This window comes from Balaenoptera musculus, chromosome 10 (assembly GCF_009873245.2).
Source record: "Balaenoptera musculus isolate JJ_BM4_2016_0621 chromosome 10, mBalMus1.pri.v3, whole genome shotgun sequence".
Classification (NCBI taxonomy): Eukaryota; Metazoa; Chordata; class Mammalia; order Artiodactyla; family Balaenopteridae; genus Balaenoptera; species Balaenoptera musculus.
The window spans coordinates 2,824,939-2,850,176 of NC_045794.1; the positions used below are offsets into that span (position 1 = coordinate 2,824,939).

Below are 25,238 nucleotides of genomic sequence, written 5' to 3' on the forward strand. Positions count from 1 at the left end.
AACTGCTCTGAGTTCCATCCGTGAAGTGGGGGCCAACACCTGCCTTGCGGCCTTCCCGTGAACACCTAAACAAACCACCTGGCACACAGTAGGTGCTCCAGAGATGCTGATGAAATGGCACCGCCCTGGCGCATCGGTCCCTGCTTAGAAACTCCCACTGCCTTTCCTCCTGCCCAAGGGATTTATACCAATTTAGAAATACTTTTCAACTAAGTGGCCGTGTAAGGCAGACCTGGAGTCTGTTTTTATTTTCTGTTTTAGTTTCTGAATCCATTCTTACTTAATCTTCCTTTAAAGGCTCTTTGAAGCTGCTGCAATGCTTCACCAGGAAGGCTTGCAGGTGGGCAGAGACCACAGAGCGTCACTGCTCTTTTCTTGAACCAAGAGGTGACCGGTAAACCACCCGGACAGATGAAGAGGCACAGAGATTGCCTACAATACCTGAACGGGAGCAATCGGGAACCAAGGCACTCCTTGGAGGAGAGAAAGACAACTCCAAGTCAAGGGACAGTCAGAAAGCCAGACTGGACTCTTCAAGGAGATGACATTATGAAAAAATTAAGTGGGGGGCTATTCCAGGTGAGAAGAGATGAAAACCATGAAACCACCAGGTGTGATGGGTGAACCTGGACTGGGTCAGGGGAGGACACTGCCAGGGAGCTTTGGTGGGAAGAAGTGCTCCAGGCCCGGACCGCCTCGGTTTGCAAGCCCGCCTTTAGGGCCGGCTCGCTCACTGGTCCTGGTCAAGCCCAGCAGAGTTCTCTGTTCCGAGGGGCCCACACGCCGCCCCACGGCCTGGCCACCTGTGCACACGCATGTGTACGCCCTCAGGTACCTCGCCTTAACTGTGAGGCACCCATCAGCCATGATGGTGCCGTGGGGCTGGGGCAGGGAGGGCTCGGGAGGGCAGGAGGGGCCTTGCTCGCCCACACTCCCTCCGCAGGGGTGCAGGGAGTGTCTGTCTGCAAGCGACCCTGCTCCCGCTGACCGGAGCCCGGCCGCCCGGAGGGTCTGGGGTCACCGCGTCCTTACACTCTATCCGGATCTGCTCCAGCTCCGTCACCTCCGCAATGGACTCCTTCAGGTCCTCCACAAACTTCCGCATCTCGTCCAAGCCCAGGGCACAGAAGTGCAGCACCTGCTTCTTCTCGGAGCCCGAGAGCGGGGTCACCAGTGTGATGCCATGAGAGTAATCTGGAAACCAGACCCCAGGCCCCACAGGCCGTGAGCAGCCGCAGGTGAGGAGGGGGCCTCTGGAGCACCTGCCCCTCCCCCTCCCCTGCACCCTCCCCCCTCTGCCACATCCACGGGTGACCGAGACTTACACTCGTTCTCAAAGAGGTGGAACTGCATGCGCAGGAGGCCCACAGACTTGCAGAAGGTGTACGTGGAGGAGCTCTTCTTCTTGGGGCAGAGTTTGAGAATCTGTCCGAGACAGGGGGACAGCCGTGCACTGACAGGTGTGTGTGTGTATAAACGTGCCTTACACACCTGGATGAGTGAACACCCAGGGCTCTTGTGAACACAAGTAAACACCCAGAAAGAGACATGCACACACATGCCCACTTACACACTTAGGATACATTCACACACATATACACACATGTACACACACATACGTATGTACAGACACAATATCAAAATACGGTCTTCACTGCACAAAATGCTCCAGTGGTCATTCCCACAGCACTTAGAGGCCAGTCCACACTTCCTGCCCTGGTTTGTAAGCCCCACCTGGTCTGGTCCCTGCCTTACTCTGGCTTTATGTTCAGTCCATGCTGCCCTTTCTATAGCTTGAACGGGGCAGGCTCAGTCCTACCACAGGGCCTTTGCACCTGCTATTTCCTTCCACAACTCGCCCTGCAGCTTCTTGCATGGTTGGGTTACTCTCATTACTTAGATCTTAACTCAAATGCCGCCTCCTTAGAGATTCCTTCCCTGACCAGCCTTTACAACAAACAAAAACAAAATAAGAGAAAAAAAAAAATCCACCTTAACACCAGCTACTCCAACCTATCACCCTGCTTTGTTGTCTTCATAGCACCTTCCCCCAGTTTGATATTATCTTGTTTGTCTTCTTAATTATTTTCTACCTCCCTTGCCTCCTGAAACGCAAGCTGAGGTAGCAGTTGCTCGGTGTACAAATGTTTCTTCGGCACCTTCTGAGCTGGGCTCTGGGACACAGGAGAGGACGGGGGAGCTCGGCCCTCAGGGTGCCAGAGCTGGTGGAGGAGGACCCTCAGGGTCCATAAATCAATCAGTGGATCAATCCATCATCGCATAGTAAGCCAAAAAGCAACGTGAAGAAACGGACACATAGGGTAACTGCAGAAACTGGTAGGTGTTTTGAAGACGAAGTAGGGTCAGAACTAGACGGTGGGTGGGCAGGCCACCTGTGAGGTGGGGGGAGAGCGTCTGCAGTGAATGAGGAGAGGCAGGGGGTCGTGCAAGGTCTGGGGAGCTTTTCAAGCAGACAATGGAGCTGCCAGATTAAGGCTTGAGACGGAGGGAGCCTGGAGTCGGCCTGGGGAGGCAGCTGGTGGGGCAGGGGGCGGGCGGCAGAGGAGAGGCGTGGAGGGAGGTGAGGTCCGGGAGCTACTCCGCGGAGGTGGACCTCAGGCGGGGAGCGTTGGATTTGGGACAACGTTAGAGGTAGTGCCAGTATGACTCGTGGCTGGAGAAGGTGTAGGGTTTGAGGAAAAGACAGAAGCCAGACCCTGTTCACTCTGCTTCCCAGCACTTAGAACACTGCCTGGGACATAGCTGGTCCTCATTAAATATTTGTTGTATGGATACCTGTGTTCAAAGAGCAAAGGCCGAGCACCCCACAGACGTGCGCAAACACACACACACACACACACACACACACACACGCCCACACGCACGCCAGCATCCCCCCTGGGCCCAGGGACAGTGTGGGCCCCCATGAGGCCGCCTGCACTTCCCAGGCTGTGGGACGGACGTGCAGCCCTGCACCCTCCAGCCCCAGCTTCCCCGTAATGAGGGGGATGCAGAGGCTCTGGGGTCTAGTCCGTTCGCAGCGGGGCCCGGGAACCATGAGCAGGTAACCTCTCTGTGCCTCGGCTCCGTAACTAGCGAAGTAGGAAGGATCGTATCTGCCCGGGCCACCTCACACCCCGCGCTGGGAAGTCAGCCACTGGCTCTGCAGCGTCATGGCATCCTGGGGGGCGGGGTGCCCTCGGAGCCCTCGGGGGTCCCCACTCACCACCAGCAGGTCGTTGAAGAGGAACACCTCCCTCTGGTGTGCGGCCTGCTTCTGCAGCTTGTTCACATCCGTCACCTCGAAGAGCCGGCTGCAGCAGACCAGGCGGCGATGGGGCTCTGACAGCACCTGGGCCGGGGCACAGCGCTCAGCTCAGCCGGAGAAGCAGCCGAGGTCGCAGCCCTCCTGCCCCCGGCGCCCACTTTCCAGAAGAGCAGATGCAGGCCCAGGTTGGCCCTGACACTCCCTCTTTCCTCCCCCGGGCTCTCCCCCCTTCCTCAGGCTCCTTAGGGAGCAGGGCTGGGCCAGAGGGCTTCACAGTGCTGGACGCAGCGAGCAGATAAAAGGCGGGGAAAGGAAATTGAAAAGAGCCTTCGGATTGTGCACCCCTTTCCCTCCGAGGCCTTCGTGAGGGCAGCCCCACATCCCGGGCTGTGCCTCTCTCGGCTGCACACCCAAACACCAGTGTGCAAGAGGGAGGGGTCCCGGGGACACCGCGAATCTGCTCCAGTGTGTGAAAGCCTCCTCAGGGGGCGTCCGCAAACCTGACAGAGGCTATGACCTCAGCACAGCAGGCTCCGGCCAGAAAAGGCCGGCCCCGCACGACTGGGCGGAAGGGTCCAGCGCAGAGCCTCAGACGAGGTCCCCAAACTGCTCCCTGAGCCAAGAATTTGGGGAGGTTAGGGTTAGGGAGATGGTTAGGGAGATGGAGGCCAGGACCTTTATGTCTACAATATACAGAGCCTCTGCTGACGTCTACAGAGGATGCTCCCTTAAAAATCATTGCAAACTTGGAAAACACTGCAAACTGCGACACGGGCTACAACTCAGGGGCCACCCCAAGGATTTGAGAACCCACGTCTAGAGCCTGCTTTAGCCCATTTCCTGCCTTCTATCCAGTAGGACCATCCAGGTTGCCCAGGACCCATACCACCCCACACCTCCCTATCTGGCCATCCAGGTGCTGCGACCCTAGAGCACCGGGCAGTCTTTCTCAATATTTCACTTCAATCTCTCCTGCCGCAGGAGCTGGTCGCAGGGAGCAATGAGGAAATCGGGCAGGTGGAAGGAAGAGGGTGCCCTGCACAGCACACGGAGGCACTCGATACAGTAACAAGTGAGCGAAGAAGGGGAACACATTTCTGAAAGATGAGGAGGAGATGCCAGGAAGAAGGAAAGGTAAGGAGATGGAGACAGGGCCTCTGCAGCCCCGGGAGGGGAAATGATCCCCCGCAGTGAGCGCTGCTCTGTGGTGGGCACTTACTGTCTTCATGCCCACGATGGACTTCTCCACCTTGGTGACATACGTGACGTGGTCCTCGTTCGACTTGAGCTCCTTCTGCTGAATCCTTTCATAGATGCCGACCACCAGCTCCCTGGGGATGTCAGCCCCGTCATCCACACCTATGGCCGTGGAACGGGGAAGGGGAGGGGGTGTCAGGGGCCTGGAGCCAGAGAGGGGGCGCCCCCTACCTGACTGCCGCTCCCGAAGAATGGCCTTGATTTTGTCCTGTCCCCGCTCCGAAGCCTTCAATGGCTGGCTCCCCATACCCGCTAAAGCAGGGATGAGCTCCTTTGCCAGGTACCAGAACTACTACACTAGGGCCCAGCACGTGCCCCCAGCGCCCCCTCCTGCTGCTCCATAGCCAGGGCCTCCGCTCCCCCCTCCCAGGCCTCCTTCCCCATCTCTGAACGCGGCCCCCGTGGTCCTGCCTTTGCTCCCCCGGTTCTCCCGTCTTGACAACCTCCACCCCAGCCCCGCCAGGAGCGTCGCTGAGCATCGCTGTGTCGGCCTTCAGGCCTTCCCCTCCCCTCCGGTAGGGAGCGTGGAGCTCAGCGATTAGTTGTCGAGTGGTGACAAGATTCTCCCCTCGCTGGGAGCACGGGGTGGCGGTGGGGGGTGGGTAGTGAGACATTAAGTGAAGGAGAGGAGGGCAGCCCCCGTGGTGGTGCTGTGAGGAGACCGCCACCCATCTCCCACTTCACAGTGACGTTCAGACTCTGGCAGCAAAGGATACCAGCAGGAAATATACCAACACGAAAGCAACTTTCCCCGGGAGGTAGAAACAGAGGCAATTAAAAAAAAAAAGTCTTCTTTCTACTTTTTCTAAATCTTTCTTTAATGATTATACACTCCTTTTTTTTAAGAGGGAAAAATTAAAGGTAAAACATCTTGGGCAAGTGCTCTCCAAGGAGTTTTCCTAAGTGCCGAGAGGACATTACACCTTCTGTGAGCGACCCTCTGTATTGACCCTGTTTCTCCCACATCTGAGTTTGGTTCTGAAAGTCGGGCACCCAGGGGCCTGGAAGAAGCCAGGCTGGGGGCAAGAAAGAGCAGGCCAGGGACTGAGCACACGGGGCTCCCAGGTAAAGACAGCAGCTTGCACCCCCTCTGCTCCTTCTGAATGCCCTAGAAAAAGGAATTTTTTTTTTTTAAAGGCAGAGACGGGGGAAAGAGGCAGTGGCACCAGGGGACCTGGAAGTGGGTGAATGAGGACATGGATCCACAAACCTGGGAAAGAAGAAACAGAAGCCAGCAGAGAGGTTAGGAGGCTCAGAACCACCAAGGGCTCTGGAGTTGCTGCAGCCCCTGGAGGTGGAGGTGAAGGTGGGCTCGAAACAGGAAAGTCAGTTGAAAATCAGTTTAAAAGGCAATTAGACATCCCCGCCCCTTCCTCCACCCCAGTCTTCTGATGGGACCTTCATCCTCTGGAAGGGATGAACCAGGAACTCTGGGCTGGGGGACCCCAAGCCCTGCCAAGGGTGGGAGTCTGTGCTGAAAACTGGGGGATGGAGATGATGTCTACGTATTAGGAGACCCCCTCAACCCATTTCCCACAAAGATCTCGGAATACTGGCAGACAGACTCATACCCTCTGGGCAACGGACTGGACATTTCTCTTTTGAGGAAGCAACCAGCACAAGAGAAAATATCTAAAGATTCTGCAGTCAGGTCTCCCAATGAAACAGCTCAACTAAATCTTGCTATGAGAATGTCCATCAGTCAGCAACCCCATACGTGCTCAGAATTTTAATCAGCCTTTTAGTGGCTCACTGTTAAATATGGATGGACAACCAAGTTTCATCAGAAAAAACATCATAGCTTCAGAGATAAATAAGAAGATACTGCATCTACAAAACGGGAACAAAATGCTATAGAAGAGGAACACTTAGAGAGCAAAAAAGAGTTACTGAAAATGAAAAATAAGACAGCAGAAACAAAAAACTTAGTAGGAGATTTGAAAGATAAAGCCAAGGGACATCTTCAAGAAAGTCAAACGAGAAGACAAAGATGGCAGATAGAGAGCTCTAAAGATCAGAGGCTCAAACTGGGAGTTCTAACACCTGAATAATAGGAGTTCCAGAAGGAGAGTATGGAAAATGGAGAGGGAAAATGATCAGATACAATATTTAAGAAGAGTTCCCACCTGAAAATAAATTCTAATTAGAGATATTGTATATTGGAGTATATGTATGCAGTTTTCCAAAATAATATAAGCTTATGCGAAGATGTCTAGGCAGTTGCCAGATGGGGCAGAACTTTTACACTTTACAGAATTTTTAAAACTTTACCAGTAGGGACACAAAGGAGTCTGTACAAATAATTTGATCTGAAATTACTATGTGAGGTTAAATATTTTGTGAATATTAAATTATCAGGTCTGTCTGTGAGTTAACCAACAACTGGATACAGCTGAAAGTACTAACTGATTTTCTTTTTTTTTTCTTCCAGTTTTATTGCTATATAATTGATATACAGTACTGTATAAGTTTAAGGTATACAGATTAATGATTTGACTTACGTAGATGATGAAATTGTAAGCAGCTCCTTTTCCCCTTTTCTGTTTGTTCATCCCTGTTTTCCTCAGACCTTCATCATAAAGATGAGATCACTAAGCAACATTCAACCTAGCTCCTGATTTCTGCTTTACTAAATGTACAAAATGCCTTACTTAACCTGTTGATTCCTTTCCTGGATTAGAAGGAGTAAGAATGAAGAATTAAGTAGTTAAAGAATGACTAACTCTCTACCCCTAGGTCCCCCTTAGTAAATTTGCAGGTGGACCCCGAGGGCACAGGCGGACCACGTGGGTAAAAGAATCCAATTGCAGACAGACCACTTGAGCAAGACAGCGTCCCAAGGAATATCAGGAGAAGTCAGCAGGTCTGCGTGCAATGGAAAAATGACGAAGAATCTGACCTCCTGCTTTAATGATTAACTGAGATTGTTTCCCCTTTTTCCCTTTAAAATTGTCATGGTTGAGCAGAATCTTCAGAGTTGGTCTCTGGACAGAAGTCCACCTTCTCCCCAGATTGCCAGCTTCTCTGAATAAAGCATCTTTCCTTTCTATCAAAAAAAAAAAAAAAAAAAAAAAAAGAGTTCCCACAATCAGAGGCATGTGTTTCTAGACTAAAAGGAAGAACGTAGTACCCAGCACAATGGATGAAAGAAGGACCGTAACAAGGCACATCATGGTGAAAATTCAGAACACAAAAGACAAACAGAGGAACCTAAAAATGTTCAGGGAGAGTGAAAAAACATAAGCAAGAGGTCAGGAATTGTAACAGTAGCGGCACTGACACCTAAAAATCAACGGAGCAACGCCTTCCAAATTCTGAGTTCAATGTTTCCAACCGGGAATTCTGCTCCCAGCCAAATTCTCAATCAAGACTGAGGATAGAAAAAGAAATATCCAGACATGCAAACTCTTAAAAAGTTTGTCTCCAGTGTACCTTTTCTCTGGAAGTCAACTAAAAACGAGGGAGCGATGGAACCCAGGAAACCTGAATCCAACACACGTCAGTTAGGAGACGACTTGGCTGGTAAACGCCATAAGGTTTATCTCAAGGCCCTGCTCGTGGCTCTTCTCTCCTAAGTCGTGGAGCAGGAAGGGCCGGTACCAGCCAGGTACCGGCCGTGGTGCCTGGGGCCTGGAGGTCGCCCAACGGAGGACGTTCCACAGAGGGCAAGGGGCGTCGCCCAGGGGCCCTTGCCGCTTGCTGCAGGACAGTGGCAGCAGCTCCTGGAAACCGCCCCCCCCCCCGACGCCTGGCATGCTAGCAACTTCCCCAGGGCCGCTCTGCGAGACCGGGCCCGGAGAGCGGCACGCAGTGCCCTTGGCCACCGGGGTGACAACCTAGCATCGGGGCTGGGACCCCCGGAATGACCCTGAGCAGCGTCCCCGCTCCTCCCGCCGCCCCTCCCCTACCTCGCAGGTTTCGGATGAAGTCCTCCAGCATCATCTTCCGGTCGGGCTTAATGTTGGGGCTGTACATGTCGGTGTTGAGGAGGATGACGGCGAAGGCCAGGATGAAGACGGTGTCCGGGTTGTGGAACTGCCGCACCACCTCGGGGTTGCACATGCAGTAGCGCTGGCTGTGGGGGAGACACGTGAGGGCGCTGAGGGCCCACACCCTCCCTGGGCTCCAGCGGTGGGGGGACCTGGGAACGTGCCCAGTCCTCCGAGGGCTTGAGCCCAGGGAGGCTCCCCCTCCCGCCGCCGACTGCCGTCTGCCCCGTACCTCGGTCCCCATCCCCTCCGAGGGGACGGGGCGGCTGTCACACACCCAGAGACCCCCGGAACCCCACTCCCGGCCCCGTTCCAGCCTCACACAGACGCTCAGGAAAGATGTGCTGGTCGATGGGGGCGGTGAGGTGCCTGCAGGGAGAGCCCGAGGGGTCTGTCCCGCATCTTTGCTTCCCTCGCGGCCCGCCAGGGACTCCTGGCCCCCAGGCTCACGGCCACTCTGCTTCCCCGCCCGCCCCCCCCCCCCAGATCCCGGGCGTGTGCGAGGGGAGTGGGGCTGGGGAAGGGTCCCACCTGAAGGTCTCTATGAGCCGCTCCACCTTCTGGGCCTCGCCCTGCACGCGGATGTGCGCCTGGAACTTGCGCAGGGCCTCGTCCAGCTCCATGGCGGAGAAGTCCATCTCGTCCACCACGCAGCTGAGGCCAGGAGGGGAGGGGCTCGTGAGGGCCGTGGGCCCCGAACCTCCCTGCACCCACCAGAGCTGGGAGGAGGGCGCGGCCCACCCGCTGGCTGGAAGCCCCACCCTGGTGGGGAGTGGGGACTTGGTGTCTGTGACCAACAAGGGGGGACTTACCCTACCCACCCCCAGGGTCTCCTTCCACCGCCCGCGAGGACCCTCCTCACACCTCTTCCCACCTGACAGCCCTGCGAGGCTCTGGCTGAGGGCCTCCCTCCCACCTCCGGACCCTGGGGCCCAGGGCTGCGGCCAGCTGTCCGAGGCCCCAGGGCCAGGAGGAGGCCGAGCCTGCTGCCTCCGAACGCAGGTCCTTTCCTCTCAGCCCCGGAGTGTCCAGCGTCAGAGGCGTAAACGGTGAACAGCGTTTCTCTTCTGTCCTCTCCGAGGCCTCTCGGGGCCTTTCTCCCTGGTTTCCGTCCCGTTTGGGAACCTCCTCTTACACCGCCCCTCCCAGGTCGGAGCTTCTGCAGACAAGGCGCCACCCCTCCTCCCCCCCCCAGGTAAGTGACAAGTCAGCTTCACGTGGAGGGGACAGCGTGACAGGTGCAGGCAGATTCTGGGCCCGGGCCAAGCACGAACTCTTGTGGCTTGGGGCCACAGGCTCACCTCTTGGAGCCTCAGTTTCTTTTTCTGAGAACGGAGGGTCAGAGTCCTGCTCCCCAAGGGTCCTTCCACCTCCGAAATGCCACCTCTGGCCCTGGAGAGTTCGCCTCTGCATGTCCCCCTTCGGTGTGTGGTGGGGACGGCTGCCAGGCACCCCGTCAGTCAGTCTCTGTCCTCTGGCTTGGCCTGCTCCTGGGCCTCCCTCCCCAGGACCTCCCAGCCCCCGGCGTATCCACCCTTACCCTCCTCGGGGTGCCCCGCTTCCAGGGCCGTGAGCAGCGGGCCCCGTGCCCCTGCGGGCCGCAGGCTCCCACGTGGAGCGGACGTGTCCCCTTCTGCACCCACGCGCTGCTCTGCTCTCCTCTGTCCTGGTCATCTTACACCTGCCCCACCCTGCCCCCTCTCCGTTCCCACAGCCCGTGGTGGACGCCACCAGCATCACAGCCCTGGACACCACTGCCCACCTGTCCCCCCCTGAGCAGGCCCCAACTCCTCCGTGATCAGCTCTGGGGCTGCCCGCGGCCTGGGAGACTTGGGGGTCCCCGCTTGACCCTGGCTCAGCTGTTGGTTCTTAGGAGAAAGCAAGGAGCCCTGTGGTGGCGGTCAGGGGCCTGGTGGTCGGCGGCCCCGCCTCCCCCTACTCCTCTTGGGGGGAACAAGGAGGAGGGGGCGTCCCAAGGCCACCCAGAGAGGGCAGGGCCGGGGGCTCTTTCCCCCAGGACAGGGCAGATGGCCGTCTGCAGGCTGGGAGCCGCGCTCAGCTTGGTGAAGCCCGGGCTTCTCTCAGGCTTGGTGGCCTCAGTAGAGGGTGGGGCAGGGACTGGGAGGTGGGAGGCAAGGACTTGGCCCAAGGATGGGAATGGGCTGCGTCTCGGCACCTGAGACGGACAGCAGGTCCAGCAGGCGAGAGGGCAGCTCCTGTCGCCTCTTCCCTGGGCCGTCCCCAGGTGAGGGAAGGTGAACTCAGGGCAGCATCACAGGGCCCACAGCTGCGTGTCCCCCAGCCCAGCCCAGCCGGGAGGGACGAATCGAGCACGACTGAGCCAGACAGGATGCCGGTCGGAGGGGGCGAACCGGTGCGGCAGGAGGGCCACGAGCAGGAGCCGGCGAGGGAGACAGAGACACAGAGACAGCGAGAGACACGGGGGTAGAGAGTCAAGTGAGAGAGACACAGAGGGAGGGAGAGACAGAGACAGAGAGCAGGAGAAAGAGGGACAGACAGACAGACAGAAGAAGGCAGAGCAGACGAGGGGGAGGAGGCTGGGCAGGCCTGGGTGTGGAGCACGGGGCAGCCACGCTGCAGCCTCTCGTCCTTGGGCCCCGCCGACTCTTGCAAGGCCCAGGCGCAGGCAGCGCCTGACACACAGGCCGGCTGCCCGGAGGACCCCAGAGCGGCCCTGGTCCCCGCGGTCTGGTGTCCAGGACTCGCCCCTGTCAGTCCGTCCATCCCACCCCCGACCTGGCCCCCCTGCACGACTCTGAACCCCACGGTCCCGGCACCCTGTGTCCCTCAGCGGTGTCCCTCCCAGAACCTCTGTCCATGGACTGTCCCCCGTGCCCTGGACCGGGGCTGACCCCACCACGGGCACCGAGGGAGGCGGCCGCAGAGCAGCTGGGAGCTGGCGGACGTGCCCAGCCAAGCACGGCGGCCTGCTTTCCAGCCCTCCGCTCAGGTGACGGCCGCTGGCCGCTCGGGGCGGCAGCTGAAAGCTCCGGTAACAAGCCGGAGAGTCAAGGACCGGGGCAGGAGACTCAGCCGGTGGAAACGCCAGCCCGCAGAGCGGGCAGCAGGCTACACCACCACGGCGCCGGGTGGGCAGGCCTCTGCGGGCAGACACCTGTGCCAGGGGCTGGGGGGGCTGCATACAGCCCACCTCTTGCAGGACCCCATGGCAGAGCCTTCAGGCGGCCGGTTAACATGCAGGGCCCCGGCCCTACCCCAGATCTACCAACCAGACGATTGAGAGCAGGGCCTGGGAATCAGCATCCCTCAAAGTCGCCAGCCGATTCTTAGAAACTGAAAACGAATGGCTGAGCCGAGCGCAAGGTGGGGGGGATGCTTTTAAAATGAGAGCCCGGGAGCTCACGGGAGCACGCGTGTCCTCTCGGCTCTCAGGGGCTGCTTTTGTGGTGGGGTGGTGAGGGAGGGAGCGCGGGCGGGAGGGACAGACACAGCCCCACCCCTTCTCCACGGCACGTGCGCGCGCACACACACGCAGGCGCGCACGCACGCATGCAGGCGCACGCACGCACACGCGCGCACGCACGCACGCACACTGATTTCCTGCCTTGCTCCCCGCAGTTGCCGCCACAGGCATCGCTGTTTGAGGGGCAGGTGGTCTGGCGTAGTCAGATCTTTGAGAAAAAATCTAGACGTTTTCTGCAAAACCCCCAGAAACTGTCTTGAGAGGCGGAAAGACACTACTGCCCCCAAATCGTTTCCTGTCTGTAGAGCTGGGGGTTGGGCCAGGTGACCTCTTGCCCGCGCCGTGACATTCTCTGATGAGGACCCAGACCCAGAGCCGGCCCACAGTCAGCCTCTGGAGGCTCCGCGGATGCTTGCAGGTAGCAGGGGAGGGCAGCGTCGTTTCTGGCTGGCTTTGGAATACAGCTCACATGACTGGCTGCTTCTCCCCGCCTCCCAGGGAACCAGTGCCCTCCCGGGGCAGGTGGCCGGGCCGAGGCCATGCTCTGGTGGACACTCACCTTGTAGGGGGGGCTCCGTCATCCAGGAATCACTACCCACGGTCCTCGCCCCTCCCCACAGCGTGGCTCTCCTTTCCCTCCCTAAGTGTGCCAGCCTGCACCTGACCTTGGCTCTCTCTCCTCTCCTCTCCCCGTCTCCCATTCTTCCCCGTGTTCTGCAGATCACTTGCACCTAAAATCTCCCCTCCTGTCCTCCTTCTTCATCACCCTGAAATCCTGCTGGGCTGACAGTTCTCCAGATCCTTCTGCCACCTCCACCAGCACAGCCAACAGCCCTCTCCTCTCTGATCACCTTTAAGGTAAAAAAAACCACACGTTTCTGGGTGGTCGTTTCTGGTGTATAATCTCCCCATTTTACAGAAGGTAAAACTGAGACTGCAAAGGGGCTTGCTCGGTGTTCCCTCTGCTAGGGAGACCCTCCCCAATCTACTCCAGTGGGCAGCTCCCTCTGCACCTCCTTCACTGAGTATTTTTTTCAGTGCTTCGCTAACTGGGCAATGACTTCATCTCCTCAGTCCTGTGGGATGTTAAGCATCATCCTGTTATTCTTTATTATATGAGGAAACCAAAGCTCACAAGAGAGCTGACCTTGCAGGGGGACTGCACACATCGCATTCCTGGCATGTTCCCTCTCGGGGGCTGTTGCTAAGGCATCTCTCGCTGGGAGCTGCTCTCTCACCCAGATGCCTGGTGGGACCTGTGAGGGGCCAAGGAGGGGCGGATGGACACATCACAGAGTCATGGGTGAAGGCCACTTCACTGTCAGCAGTCACATGAGGCCATGTGGCCGCCCTGCAGTTTCTGAGCTGGCCTGGCACACGGAGCCCACAGCAGCGGACCAAACCCCTGACCCCCTACCTTCAGCTTCCTGGGGCTTTCTCTGACCCCCAGTAGCTTACTTGCCCTCCCCCTCCCTCCCCCCTCCCCCCCCCCGCCCCCGCATGCACTGAGCGCCTCTGCATCTGCAGCACTTTGCTAGGGACCTGGAATAAGTGGCAAACAACACAAACACAGATCCTGTCCCCGCGAGAGAGACAGGCATTAAATGCAGAGTCAAAAATAATTACTTCATTATAATCGTGACAAGTTCTGTGTAGGGAAAGGACAGGGTTTTGTGAGGGGACAAAGGAGATGTACTTTTTATTGGTGTGTCCAGAAATGCCTCTTTGGGGATGTGACATTTGAGCAGAGACCTAAAAGATGAGTAGGATCTGATTAAGGGAGGGGGAGGGGTGGGAGAGACAGCACACACCAAGGCCCTGTGGTAGGAAAGAACTTTCAAGGTCCGGGAAGGGTCGGTGAGACAGTGGGAAATAATAGAAGGGTACGGTCAGAGGAGTGATAAGATCCAGTTTGTTTTAAGATGATTTCTCTGGTGTTGGGCGAGAATGAATGAAAAAGGAAGGGCAGGAGCAAGAGAGAAGCAGGGGGCCGTCAGGATGCACCCACAGAGGTTCAAGCTAGAGATGACGAGCCTTGGCTAAGGTGGAACAAATTGAATGGACCTGAACAGACCTGAACGGACCAGGCCAGCTCAGAACCTGAGAGACATCCTGGAGGGAGAACTGATGGGACAAGGTGATGGAAGGAATGTGGGCGGCGGGGAAAAGGAGTCGGCGGTGAGTCTCAGAGCTCGGGCCTGAACACCTGGGGGCCTGGTGGTACTAGTTTTTGAGATGGGTGGACACATATGCTGGAGGAGAGATCGAGACTTCAGTTTTGGACACATGAAGTTGGAGATGTTCTTTCATATCAGTTTAGTTATCTACTCAATCATCGTCATTAGCACCCAAAGTCTTGCCTTTTCTATTTTACAAATTAAAACCCAGCCTCGACCCTTCTTTGCTCTGTAGTCACTAATTCTTTTCTCTACTCCTCTTTTTTTAAAAATTAATTAATTTATTTATTTTTGGCTGCGTTGGGTCTTTGTTGCTGCACGCGGGCTTTCTCTAGTTGAGGCGAGCAGGGACTACTCTTTGTTGCGGTGCACGGGCTTCTCATTGCAGTGGCTTCTCTTGTTGCAGAGCATGGGCTCTAGGTGCGTGGACTTCAGTAGTTGCGGCACGCGGGCTCAGTAGTTGTGGCTTGCGGGATTAGTTGCTCCGCGGCATGTGGGATCTTCCTGGACCAGGGCTTGAACCTGTGTCCCCTGCATTGGCAGGTGGATTCTTAGCCACTGCGCCACCAGGGAAGTCCCTCTACTCCTCTTTGGAGCCAAACTTCTAGAAGTCATCCCTACTCATGCTATTTCCACTTGCTCAATCCCATTCACTTTTCAACCCGCTCCAGCCAAGCATCTACCCCAGCATTCCATTAAAACTCTTGTCAAGGCCACCAATGGCCGCCACGTTGCCAAGTCCAATGGCGCCAACGTCTGTCCTCATCGCACCAGCCTCCTGGCAGCATCAACGCGGTTAAAGACCCCCTCCTTGGAACTCTCCTCTCTCTTGTTTCCATCCCATGGCCCTCCCCTAGGTTGACTCTCTCCTCTCTGGAGGCGCCCCTCCTCCATCACAGGCCCTCTTCCTTGTCCTCCTCCACCTGGCCTCTAACTCAGGGCTGGCCACCAGGTCCCTTCCCCACTTTACAGCCTCTCCCTAGGGGCCTCACCCGTTCCTATGGCTCTGAATGCCACCGCACGCTACAACTCTTAAGTGTAGCAGTGGGTCACCCTCATTATTTTACCATCAGTCACTAACCAGTTAATTTTTGTTGTTGTTGATCTACAGTGTTCGTGAGAGACCACCTTAAGTAGTGGTGCTGCTGAACGTGGATGAGGGCTACTGAGTGCAAAGGTCAGTCCTTGGGCATCTTCACAAGGCCACAGGTTGTGCTAGCCTCTCTTGCAGGGAAGTCAGGGTGTACATATGTTACGTTTTACCAAGTATTCAACATTTTAACTTGCTCTGAGTAAATATCTGATAATGTCTAGTTTGAGGAATTCTTCAGATGAAATGTCACCACAGCCAGCATCGCTCTCCCCTCGAAGCTAAAAATACATACGTGTTTATTTGGTATAATCTGCACAGATTACTCCAGTGGGCCTGCAGCAAAGACATATTCACACACAAAGACCTAGTGTTCCGAATTCTCAGCAGCCCAGGAGGCTGTTGGCTGTGATTGGCCACCTCTGTTCTCCGCCCACCCCAGTCACCAGACCCTGCTGCCTCTCCCTGCCTCTGGGCTCCACCCGCCTCTACCCTCCCTGCAGCCTCTGCTGAGGGTAACGGCCTCATCATCTGGCCACAACTGGGACTTCAATAGCCTCCGAACCAGCCTCCCTGCCTCCAAAGCATCTTCCGGAACAACACTACTAGGACGGCCATTTGGCCCTGTCACTCACTCCTCTGCCTATATTTTTTCAAGGTTTCCCACACCCCTCATGTGAAGCCTGAGTTCCCCAGCAAAGCACGGCCCTGGTCGCTCCCAGACTCTCCCGCCCCTTCCGCATCCTGGCTCTCCCACAGCCCCAGGTTTGCACACGCTGCTCCTCCTCCCTGCCGCCCACCCCCAACCTTCAGGTCTGCCTTCCTTCTCTCCGGAATCTTCCTCGACCTCCGCGGTGCCTCTGCTGTGTCTCCCGTGTCACCCAAGCATCTGCCTGTCCTCCCACCAGGCCACGCGCTCCCCGACGCCCAGTCGGTCTCTGCATCCCTGGCGTATGTATGAACTCAGTAAACATTCCTGGGGTGGATGAAGGAGTGAGTGACAGACCAAGCTCAAGAACGAACGGTACTGTGAGCACACGGTCAGCTGGGGAAGGAGCCCTGCGGCCGGCGCCTTTGGAAGCTCTGCCCGGTGGCCCCGATCCGCTGGACCTGACCCCTGGACACGGCTGCCGGGGGAAGGGCCCCGTGGATTCCAGACCACGGGCGGCGAGGCGGCCTGGAGTGCACGTGCTTCCCACTTCCTCAGCCAGCTATGCGGGCCAGGGGGTGATGAGAACCTGCTGAACTGGCCCTGTTGAGGCTGCCCCTGAGGCGCTGTCTGCACCCGCCTCGGAGGGGCCGCGGGCTGGGGGTGACCGCAGAGGTGCTCTGGCTGGGGGTGTCTGCGGAGGTGCTCTTGCTGGGGTGACCGCGGAGGTGCTCTGGCTGGGGGTGTCTGCGGAGGTGCTCTTGCTGGGGTGACCGCGGAGGTGCTCTGGCTGGGGGTGTCTGCGGAGGTGCTCTTGCTGGGGTGACCGCGGAGGTGCTCTTGCTGGGGGTGACCGCGGAGGTGCTCCTGCTGGGGGTGACCGCGGAGGTGCTCCTGCTGGGGGTGACCGCGGAGGTGCTCTGGCTGGGGGTGACCGCGGAGGTGCTCCTGCTGGGGGTGACCGCGGAGGTGCTCCTGCTGGGGGTGACCGCGGAGGTGCTCCTGCTGGGGGTGACCGCGGAGGTGCTCCGGCTGGGGTGACCGCGGAGGTGCTTCTGCTGGGGGTGACCGCGGAGGTGCTCTGGCTGGGGGTGTCTGCGGAGGTGCTCTTGCTGGGGGTGACCGTGGAGGTGCTCTGGCTGGGGGTGTCTGCGGAGGTGCTCTGGCTGGGGGTGACTGCGGAGGTGCTTCTGCTGGGGGTGACCGCGGAGGTGCTCTGGCTGGGGGTGTCCGCGGAGGTGCTCTGGCTGGGGGTGTCTGCGGAGGTGCTCTGGCTGGGGGTGACTGCGGAGGTGCTTCTGCTGGGGGTGACCGCAGAGGTGCTCTGGCTGGGGGTGACCGCGGAGGTGCTCCTGCTGGGGGTGACCGTGGAGGTGCTCTGGCTGGGGGTGACCGCGGAGGTGCTCTTGCTGGGGTGACCGCGGAGGTGCTCTGGCTGGGGGTGACCGCGGAGGTGGTCTTGCTGGGGTGACCGCGGAGGTGCTCTTGCTGGGGTGACTGCGGAGGTGCTCTTGCTGGGGTGACCGCGGAGGTGCTCTTGCTGCGGTGGGGGCTTCTCCTTTCTGTGGGATTCTGTGGCAAGTCCCTCCCAAGGGCTGGGGAAGCGTGAGCACAGATGTTCCCCGCATCTGTATAAACAGGTACAGCCTTGCAGGAAATTGCTTGTTAGCGCATCCGTGTGCGGCGTCAGTCTGTGTTGTGGGGAGATGAAGCGGCTACACAACAGTGATCAAAATGAATTTCGTCATCTCAACTATTTTTTTTTAATGATAGCAAGACAGTGTCTGGCAGACAAAGGAACTGGCTGGGAGCTGAAAATAGGTAATGATAGCAGCAGGGATTTTTAATTGGCTGGAAGAGACAGCAAAGACCTGGAAGGTGAGGTACAGGCCAAGGCCGGGAAGAGGTGTGTGCGGTGCCCATGTGGGGCTCTGCTCCAGGCGGAGCCGGGGCCGGGTTTCGGGATCAGGATGGAAAACGAAACCGCCCACCGCCATGAGCTGGAGGAACCCGGCTGTTATTTCTGCAGTTCTTGTCTCATACAATTCAATTAAAAATATCCCCGTCCGCTAGGGAGTTATTTTTGTTAGTCGGAACTCATAACGTGCCTAACAGAGGTCAAGGCTTTCTGGAAAAGTGCAACGTGGCCAAGAAAATAGAGCAGGAGGGAACTGACGCAGGAGGACCTGCCAGAGTCCCTGGTGACAACACGGGGACAAAGAAAATCTTGTTTGAAGTCCTCAGAAGGGATGGCGGCTGGTGCACCTTGAAACTGCTCCCACAAATCGGGAGTCCGTGTGGATGCCGAGGCCACTTCCCTTTTGCTGGGCCTGGCAGCCCCCTGTTCGCCCGTGGTTCTCAAACTTGAGGGCGCACCAGAATCACCCAGCAGGCTGATCAACATGCACGTAGCTAGGCACCACCCCAGGGTTTCTGAATCCAGGCGTCTGGGCTGGAGTCTGAGAATCGACGTTGCTAACGAGTTCCGGGGCGCTGCTTCTGTTTGGGGGGCCACACTTTGAGACCCACGCTCTGTGCCAATGACAGGGGTAGGACGGGAAGAAGTCAGGCCTTTGGTGTCAGGCACCCTTGGGTTTGAATCTTGTCTCCACCATATAGGTCTTCAGTTCCAGCCACTTAGCCTCTCTGTGCCTCATTTTCCCCATCTCTAGAATGGAGCTAATACCTGAAACATCCAGTGGGCAGGTGGGGCAGGGTGGTATGGGTTTTAGAACAGACAATGTATGTAAAGCTCCCAGTTTATAACAGAGCTTAAGAAATGAGGTTCTCCAGACTTATGGTTGCCAAGGCGGGGGGGAGGGAGAGGGATGGTTTGGGAGTTTGGGGTTGGTAGATGCAAATTATTACATTTAGAATGGATAAACAACAAGGTCCTAATGCACCTTGCACAGGGAACTATACTCAATATCCTGCAACAAACCATAATGGAAAAGAATATTAAAAAAAGAACGTCTACACATGTATAACTGAGTCACTGTGCTGTACAGCAGAGATTGGCACAATATTGTAAATCAACCATGCTTCAATTAAAAATATATATATTAAAAAAAAAAGAAATGAGTGTTCTCGTTAGGGACCGAATCGGAGCTGACGTGCCCCGTGAGTAAGTAGATCTGCAGTTCCCTCTAGCGTAGGTATGAAGACCCTTTCCTTCATCGCCAGTGAACTCTGCCTGAAATTTCATCATTAGACCCATCAACTGTTTAAAACATACATCGATCAGAGAGAGGAAACTGAGTTAGCTCAGATCAGTGGAGATCTGTGGATCAGTTTCTCAGCTCTGTTTTCTTCCCAGGTGAGAGGGTTGGGGCCCAGCAAATAAAGGTGAGTCAGGGATGGGACAGCATCTGATTCAGTTCAGTTACTCTGCCCCTGGCCTGGGCACTAGCCACTTCTTCTCTCTGGGCCTCAGTCCCTGGCCGGGTAAAATGAGAGCGCTGGACGAGCTGACCGTCCAAAGCATTTCTCAGCACGGTGATTCACAGCTGGGCTCTGACAAGCACCGTAAAGGCATTCGGACCACACATCTGTTGGGATGAAGCACAAGGCAGGATGGTGTAGAGTTCAGGGCTCAGGCTATGGACCACTCTGCCAGGCTTCAGATCTCAGCCGCTGGTCGGCTCTGGGACTGGGGCAAGCGACCCCCCTCTCTGTTCCGCGGTTCCTTCATTTGGTGCAGACGCCCAGCATTGGCCTCACAGCGCTGCTGGCAAGATGGTATGAGGCTTTGCACGTAAGGTTCTTAGAACCGTCCCTGCGGGCACACGATACACGCTGGATATGTGCGAGCTACCTGCTCCTGAGAAACCCGCGGGGAGTGTGGCTCCCAGGAAGTCCCACTGCAAAGAGCGGCCAGTTTCAGCCACACCTGAACATCACACAGGATCGAGAGAGACCTCTCCAGAGCCGGGCCCTGGGTACTCAGGAAGGGAATGGGTGGTGGGTATGTTCATTTTTGTGTAAAAGCTCAAGTTCTAGGCATCTGTGACGAAGCCAAAGAGAGTCTCAACTCTGGACTTTTTCACCCCACTCTGGGGTTCCAAGATCTCCACATACAGGAGCAAATGATTCTTTTAAGTGCCAATGACTCTTTCCTGTTAAGTAGAATCTCTCATCTGTGTGTGTGTGAGCGTGTGTGTGTGTATGTCTGTGTGTGTGTGTGTGTGTGTGCGCGGTGGCAGGGATGGGGGAAAGGGCACTGGAGAGGTGAGGGGTCAAGGTCATAAAACCCGAAGACACCACATTTAGAAGAGACCCCCTCCTTCCATTCCTCTGGGTGGGGGGCAGCATCAAGTTTTCAGAACAGTGGAAATAGCCCCCGAAGTCTTCTATCCCTGCCTGCCCCAGCCTCTCTGCACCCTCCGCCAGACCCGTCAGAGTGGGCCTGGGCCCCAGCCTGCTCTCCCCTGCCCCGTGGATCTCCTCAGGGGCAAGGCAACCCTTCCGAAGCTACACACAGACAACACGCAGGACCTTCTCAAATCATTCCTTCCTGGCGATGAGAGGCCAGAGCCTTCCAGCCTATTGAGTTTGACAGACAATCTGTCTTCATTTCTGAACGTCCCCTAAGAAGAACAAATCTGTTGCACTCTGGCCAAAACATTTCCATGGAATAATGAAATCTGACTAAAATGTCAGACTCTAATATCTAACAAAGAATGGAGCAGACACAGAGAAGGAACACCCAGCAAACTTTCTTCTGGCTACTCAACCCCAAAGCTGCCCTTCGCGCGTTTCCTTGGAAATGACAGATGCCCTCCACGGGTGTGAAGATCACCCGGGCCAGGAAAGAGACTGCTCACAGCCAGCACACAACATTTCCCCATCCGCTGGCCTTCAAACCTGCTGAAGCGCACACTTTAGAAAGGAAATAGAGCAGAGTCAAATTTCCCAGCCATGTGAAAACTGAGAGCGAGACGCTTCCAGCCCCAGAGAATCCTGATGCCCACTGCCCTTTGGCCCCCACTGCCCTTCCCCCTCAGCACCAGCGGAGGACTTCCTCCAAGCATGCGGTGGTCTCCTCCCTTCCCCAGCGCGGAACTCTGTCTCAGACCAGCCCTGAGGAGTCTGAGGTTTCCCTGTGTTGGGGGAGGGAGCCGAGGGGAAGGGGAGGCGAGGGGGGTCTAATGCCCTGTGCTTTTAAGTGGGAAAAATAATAATAGAAATAGCTGACATTTTAAAAGAATGTACTAAGCATCAGGCACTGAGTTAAGCACTTTATATGCACTTAAAAAAATTTAATTCATATGACTGGTTCTATTATCCCCATTTGACAAATGAGGAAATTGAGGCTGGTTTCTCCTAAAAAAACAAACAAAAAAAACCAAAAGCCAACAACCAAAACGCAACACCTTCCCAGGTCAACACTGGAATGGACATGGCCCTTTGAGCTCAGAATGCCTCCTATTATTATTTGATAAAGCCTGGTTGGATACATTCTTTCTTGGAATGGGGCATCCATGGAACTAGGACACAAAGGGGTGGAGAGGTCAGCTTGCCAGAGCACAGAGGGCCTGACCCCGGAGGCAAATGTCACCGCATCTGTGACGCCCAGACGTGGATCAGTGGCTGGGACAGATCCTGCTTGGCCCGGCTCCTCCTCTCTTCCTGTCCCCCCAGGCCCAGGAGTGGGGGGAGGGCCCCCTCCCAGAGACTTTCAGCCTCTCCCCTTCCAGTCTGGCTGCACCTTGGAGAGAGCGGTGGCTTGGGCTGTCTCAGTCTCCAAGGGGATGGGTGATTTATGTCTTTTATTCAGCAAACAGCTTTGTACAGAATGGATACGACAGGCTGAATGTCACCGGCGGGGGCGGGGGCACGTGCAGAATCCCAGTGAAGCCTTCCCGGCCTGGACACACGGCACTGGGTGACTGTCATTGTGTGTTTTCTCTGGCGGGAGTAAGGAAGAGGCAGTGGATCCTGAAGGGTTCCGAGAGAGCTGGCTTGAGTGGCAGGGAGATACCCAAAACCCCAGCGTCTTGCTGCCCTGCCAATGCCCGTCCCTTCCTGCTTCTTCATCCTCTCCAGGCACCTCGCCGCAGACACACCACGCAGTCGGCACGCTGCAGACCTGGGGGAGGAGGGCTCCTTTCCGCGGAGCTGCCATGTGCAGGCCGAGTCTGCCAGGGCCTCAGAGCCCAGGGCCTGCCAGAACAAAGCACGAGGGACTGAGGCGCTCACTGTGGCAGAATTGGGGCTCAGCTCTGTACTCGACCCCCCCTAAGCCCACAGTGCCCACTGGAGGCTCGTGGGCCCCTCACCTCTCCTTCCACGTTCCTCCTCGCATCTCTCCCCGTGGAGACCTGGGTCTATAACTTCCCTGAGGCCACGAGCCAGGCCTGTTCCTCCCCCCGCCACCCCGACACGTACACACGTGGGATGCCCAGTGCAGCCCTATTCCCAGCATACAGTAGGCACTCAGTATTTGCTGAATGAGTGGTGAATGGCCATCTTGTTCCCCCGTGAACGCTGGCACCCCAGCCCCACGCTGGAGCCTGAGGGCTGCTCTGGGCAGCTCTGGCAGGATGACAAAGCTTGTTCAGGGCAAATGATTGTGCATGATGCCAGGGTGCTACAAACGCACTAAGGAAAGACGATAGATTCACCGGCACTGGAGGGACCTCTGAGATCACGCAGCTCAACCCTCTCTCTTTACAGATGAGGAAGCCTGGAGCAGAAGTGACTTGCAAAAGCTCCAGAGCGTGTTAGGAGCAGAGCAGGGGCCAGCGCCGGACTCGCAGGTCCAGCCACCTCTCCTGCCACCACACTGCCTTCTCATCCAAGCCTGAGCCCACTCAGCCGCCAGCCCTAGACCCCAGCCCACCTCCCCTCGCGGCGCAGGCGGCAGCGGCTGGTCTGAATCTCCAGCCCACATGCTCTCCTAGGGAGGATGGCAATTAGTTTCCATTGTGCTGCTCAGCACAACCTGGGCTGCAGAAAAACCGTGTGTTCCCAGAGCTGCAGATCAACAGGGGCCTAGCAGGTCAGAGTTCCGGGGCCAGGCCACATGGGGTCTGGAAAGGCAGAAGAGAACAGACAAGGCAGTCAGGGCCTGGGAGTGGAGCAGTCACCCCTGCCCCAGAGCAGAGGGACAAAGCGGGGTCACCCAGGGGGTGTGGGGCAGTGGGAAGGAATGAAGCCGTCGGGCGCAGCACCTCTACTCACTCTCCAGTGGAAAGGGGACAAAGGCAAATGAAAAGTTCATGCCGGACAGATGAACCAGACAGAGGAAAGCAGGAAAGGAAGGAGACGGAAAACCTGACCTTTCTCCTCTTCTCTCATTTCCTCGAGGCATCCCCTCAGGGCACCCACACAGCAGGGGTGGTGGGATGGGGAAGGGGAGCCCGAGGGAGAGGAGGAAGATAAAGAAATGCCGTCCATTTATGGGTTTAGGCACTCACAACACCTGTTCTGGGAGGAACAGCTGATTGTCCAAAGCCACCAAGAGTCAGAGGCAGGAGCTGGCTTCTGTCAACTAAGGGCCATCAGGGATTTCAAGGTCCCTTGAATGGGTCCAAGCCCCCTCTCTTCTGACTGCACTCAGGTAACAACTATCCCATCAGGAATTTAGGAATGTGACAGGGATTCCCAAGCGCAACCGATCTCCCCTCCTAACCCAACCCCTCCACCCTCCAGGCGTGGAAATGCAGGCCCAGAGAGCAGAGACTGTCCCAAGACACGGCAGCAAGACTGCTCCGTAAAGAGAAGCCAGGTGTCTGAGTCCCACCCTGGGGACACTGCCAGTGACTCCATGCTTCTAAGCCCCGGAGCAGGCGCCCCCAGCCCTCTGTAGCAGGCGCCCCCAGCCCTCTGTAGCAGGTGCCCCCAGCCCTCTGTAGCAGGAGCCCCCAGCCCTCTGTAGCAGGTGCCCCCAGCCCTCTGTAGCAGGTGCCCCCAGCCCACTGTAGCAGGCCCCTGCTGCTTCAAGAGCAAGTACAAAAGGAAGAGGTTCTCCAGGACTCCTGGGGAAACACTTCGGCGACTGTACCCAAGGAGAAGGGGGTGGGGAGAGAAGTGGGGAGGGCTCCTTACAGAATGGTGACCTTCGAGAAGGAAGTGAGCTTAGGGGGGGCCCAGCAGAAGAGAGGAGGAGCATCGGGAGAGGCACGGGGAGAGACAGGGGTCCGGAGCAGACTTCATGGGGCCTCGCCCCCTCTCTGCCAGAGGAGAGGTGGCTCCAAGGCCCTGCTCCTCAGCCCCAGGGAGTGCTCCCCTGCCCCGGGGCTCGCCTACCTATCCACGGCACCACACCCACGAAGCAGAGCCCTAGCAAAAGCGGCCCCCTCACCCCCACCAAATCCCCCATCTCCTGGACTTTAAAACAATTGTTTTGATCGTGTGACCTCGCACACACAGCCCCAAATCCCACATCTACTGGACTTCAACCTTGGTGGTCAGTCTACCTTTATGGAATCATAGTACTTTCTGGCTCTAAAACTCCTCAGTCTAACCCCTTCTTTTTCTGCCTCGTGTTTCCCCCACGATATAAAGCGAACACTCAGGGGCTGGGGGGCTGGACAGGTGGCAGGAGAGGGTGCTGAAGGGCCGGTCCCCCAGGCGGAGATGGCCCCAGAGCTGACACGGCCTTCTTCTTTTTTCAGGCTCACTCTCTTGCCTTTTGGTCTCCCTTGACCATTTCTGCGCCAGCCCCAGCCCCGCCCCCAGCCCCAGCCCCAGCCCCGCCCCATCCCCATCCGCGGCCCCATCCCCATCCCTGTCCCCATCTCCGTCCCTGTGTCCCCATCCCATCCCCATCCACAGTGCCACGCGGAGGAGCACCTTGGCTCAGTAAGCGGCAGAATGACTGGAGGGGAGGCAGGTGATTGGCTAAGGACCATAGGGATTCTGGCTCCTGGACCAATCAGGAAGCCACCAGGACTGGAGCCAGGACTTCTGGGAATCCACCCAGACGTTACAGGTCCTGTCCTCCCCGTGGCCTTCCCCAGCTGAGGTCCCAGGCCGCCCAGGAGATCCGGGAGGGCGGGCCAGGAGGGCGGGGAGGAGCCCGAGGCGGGGCACTCACTCGAGCACGTCGCGGTTGAACTGCTTCTTGCTGTTGCCCAGGAACTCTCCGATCATCTGGCGGCTCAGGCCCTTACGCTGGAGCAGGAAATGGGCCACTCCGATGGGGGTGTCGGGGATGAAGCCTCGAGAGATCAGGAACTGGATGCCCTTGTCCGGGTTTCTGGGGGTGGGGTGGGGAGGGGAGGAGGGGTAGAGAGTGAGGCAAGTCTCCCCATGACGCCTTTCCTCCCTTTCTTCCTGCCTAGGGAACCCACAAAAGTGCCTGGAGGTCCTTGGGCAGAATTCCCAGGAAATGTCAGCATTCCTTCCACTGCAGAGGGG

At 57.1% G+C, this 25,238-nt stretch overlaps 1 protein-coding gene across 7 annotated transcripts in view; it reads right to left on the reverse strand.

The window, feature by feature from the left end:
- Positions 1 to 25,238, reverse strand: part of IQSEC3 (IQ motif and Sec7 domain ArfGEF 3) — a 100,465-nt gene that overhangs the window by 11,713 nt on the left and 63,514 nt on the right. For all 7 annotated transcript variants that reach the window (XM_036865965.1, XM_036865964.1, XM_036865971.1 and 4 more), the window contains 7 exons: positions 24,916 to 25,077; positions 9,046 to 9,168; positions 8,434 to 8,600; positions 4,488 to 4,627; positions 3,227 to 3,352; positions 1,326 to 1,425; positions 1,033 to 1,194 (listed from right to left, as the gene is read on the reverse strand). In XM_036865965.1, the coding sequence (XP_036721860.1) occupies positions 1,033 to 1,194; positions 1,326 to 1,425; positions 3,227 to 3,352; positions 4,488 to 4,627; positions 8,434 to 8,600; positions 9,046 to 9,168; positions 24,916 to 25,077 (980 nt within the window). The remainder of the gene's footprint in view (positions 1 to 1,032; positions 1,195 to 1,325; positions 1,426 to 3,226; positions 3,353 to 4,487; positions 4,628 to 8,433; positions 8,601 to 9,045; positions 9,169 to 24,915; positions 25,078 to 25,238) is intronic.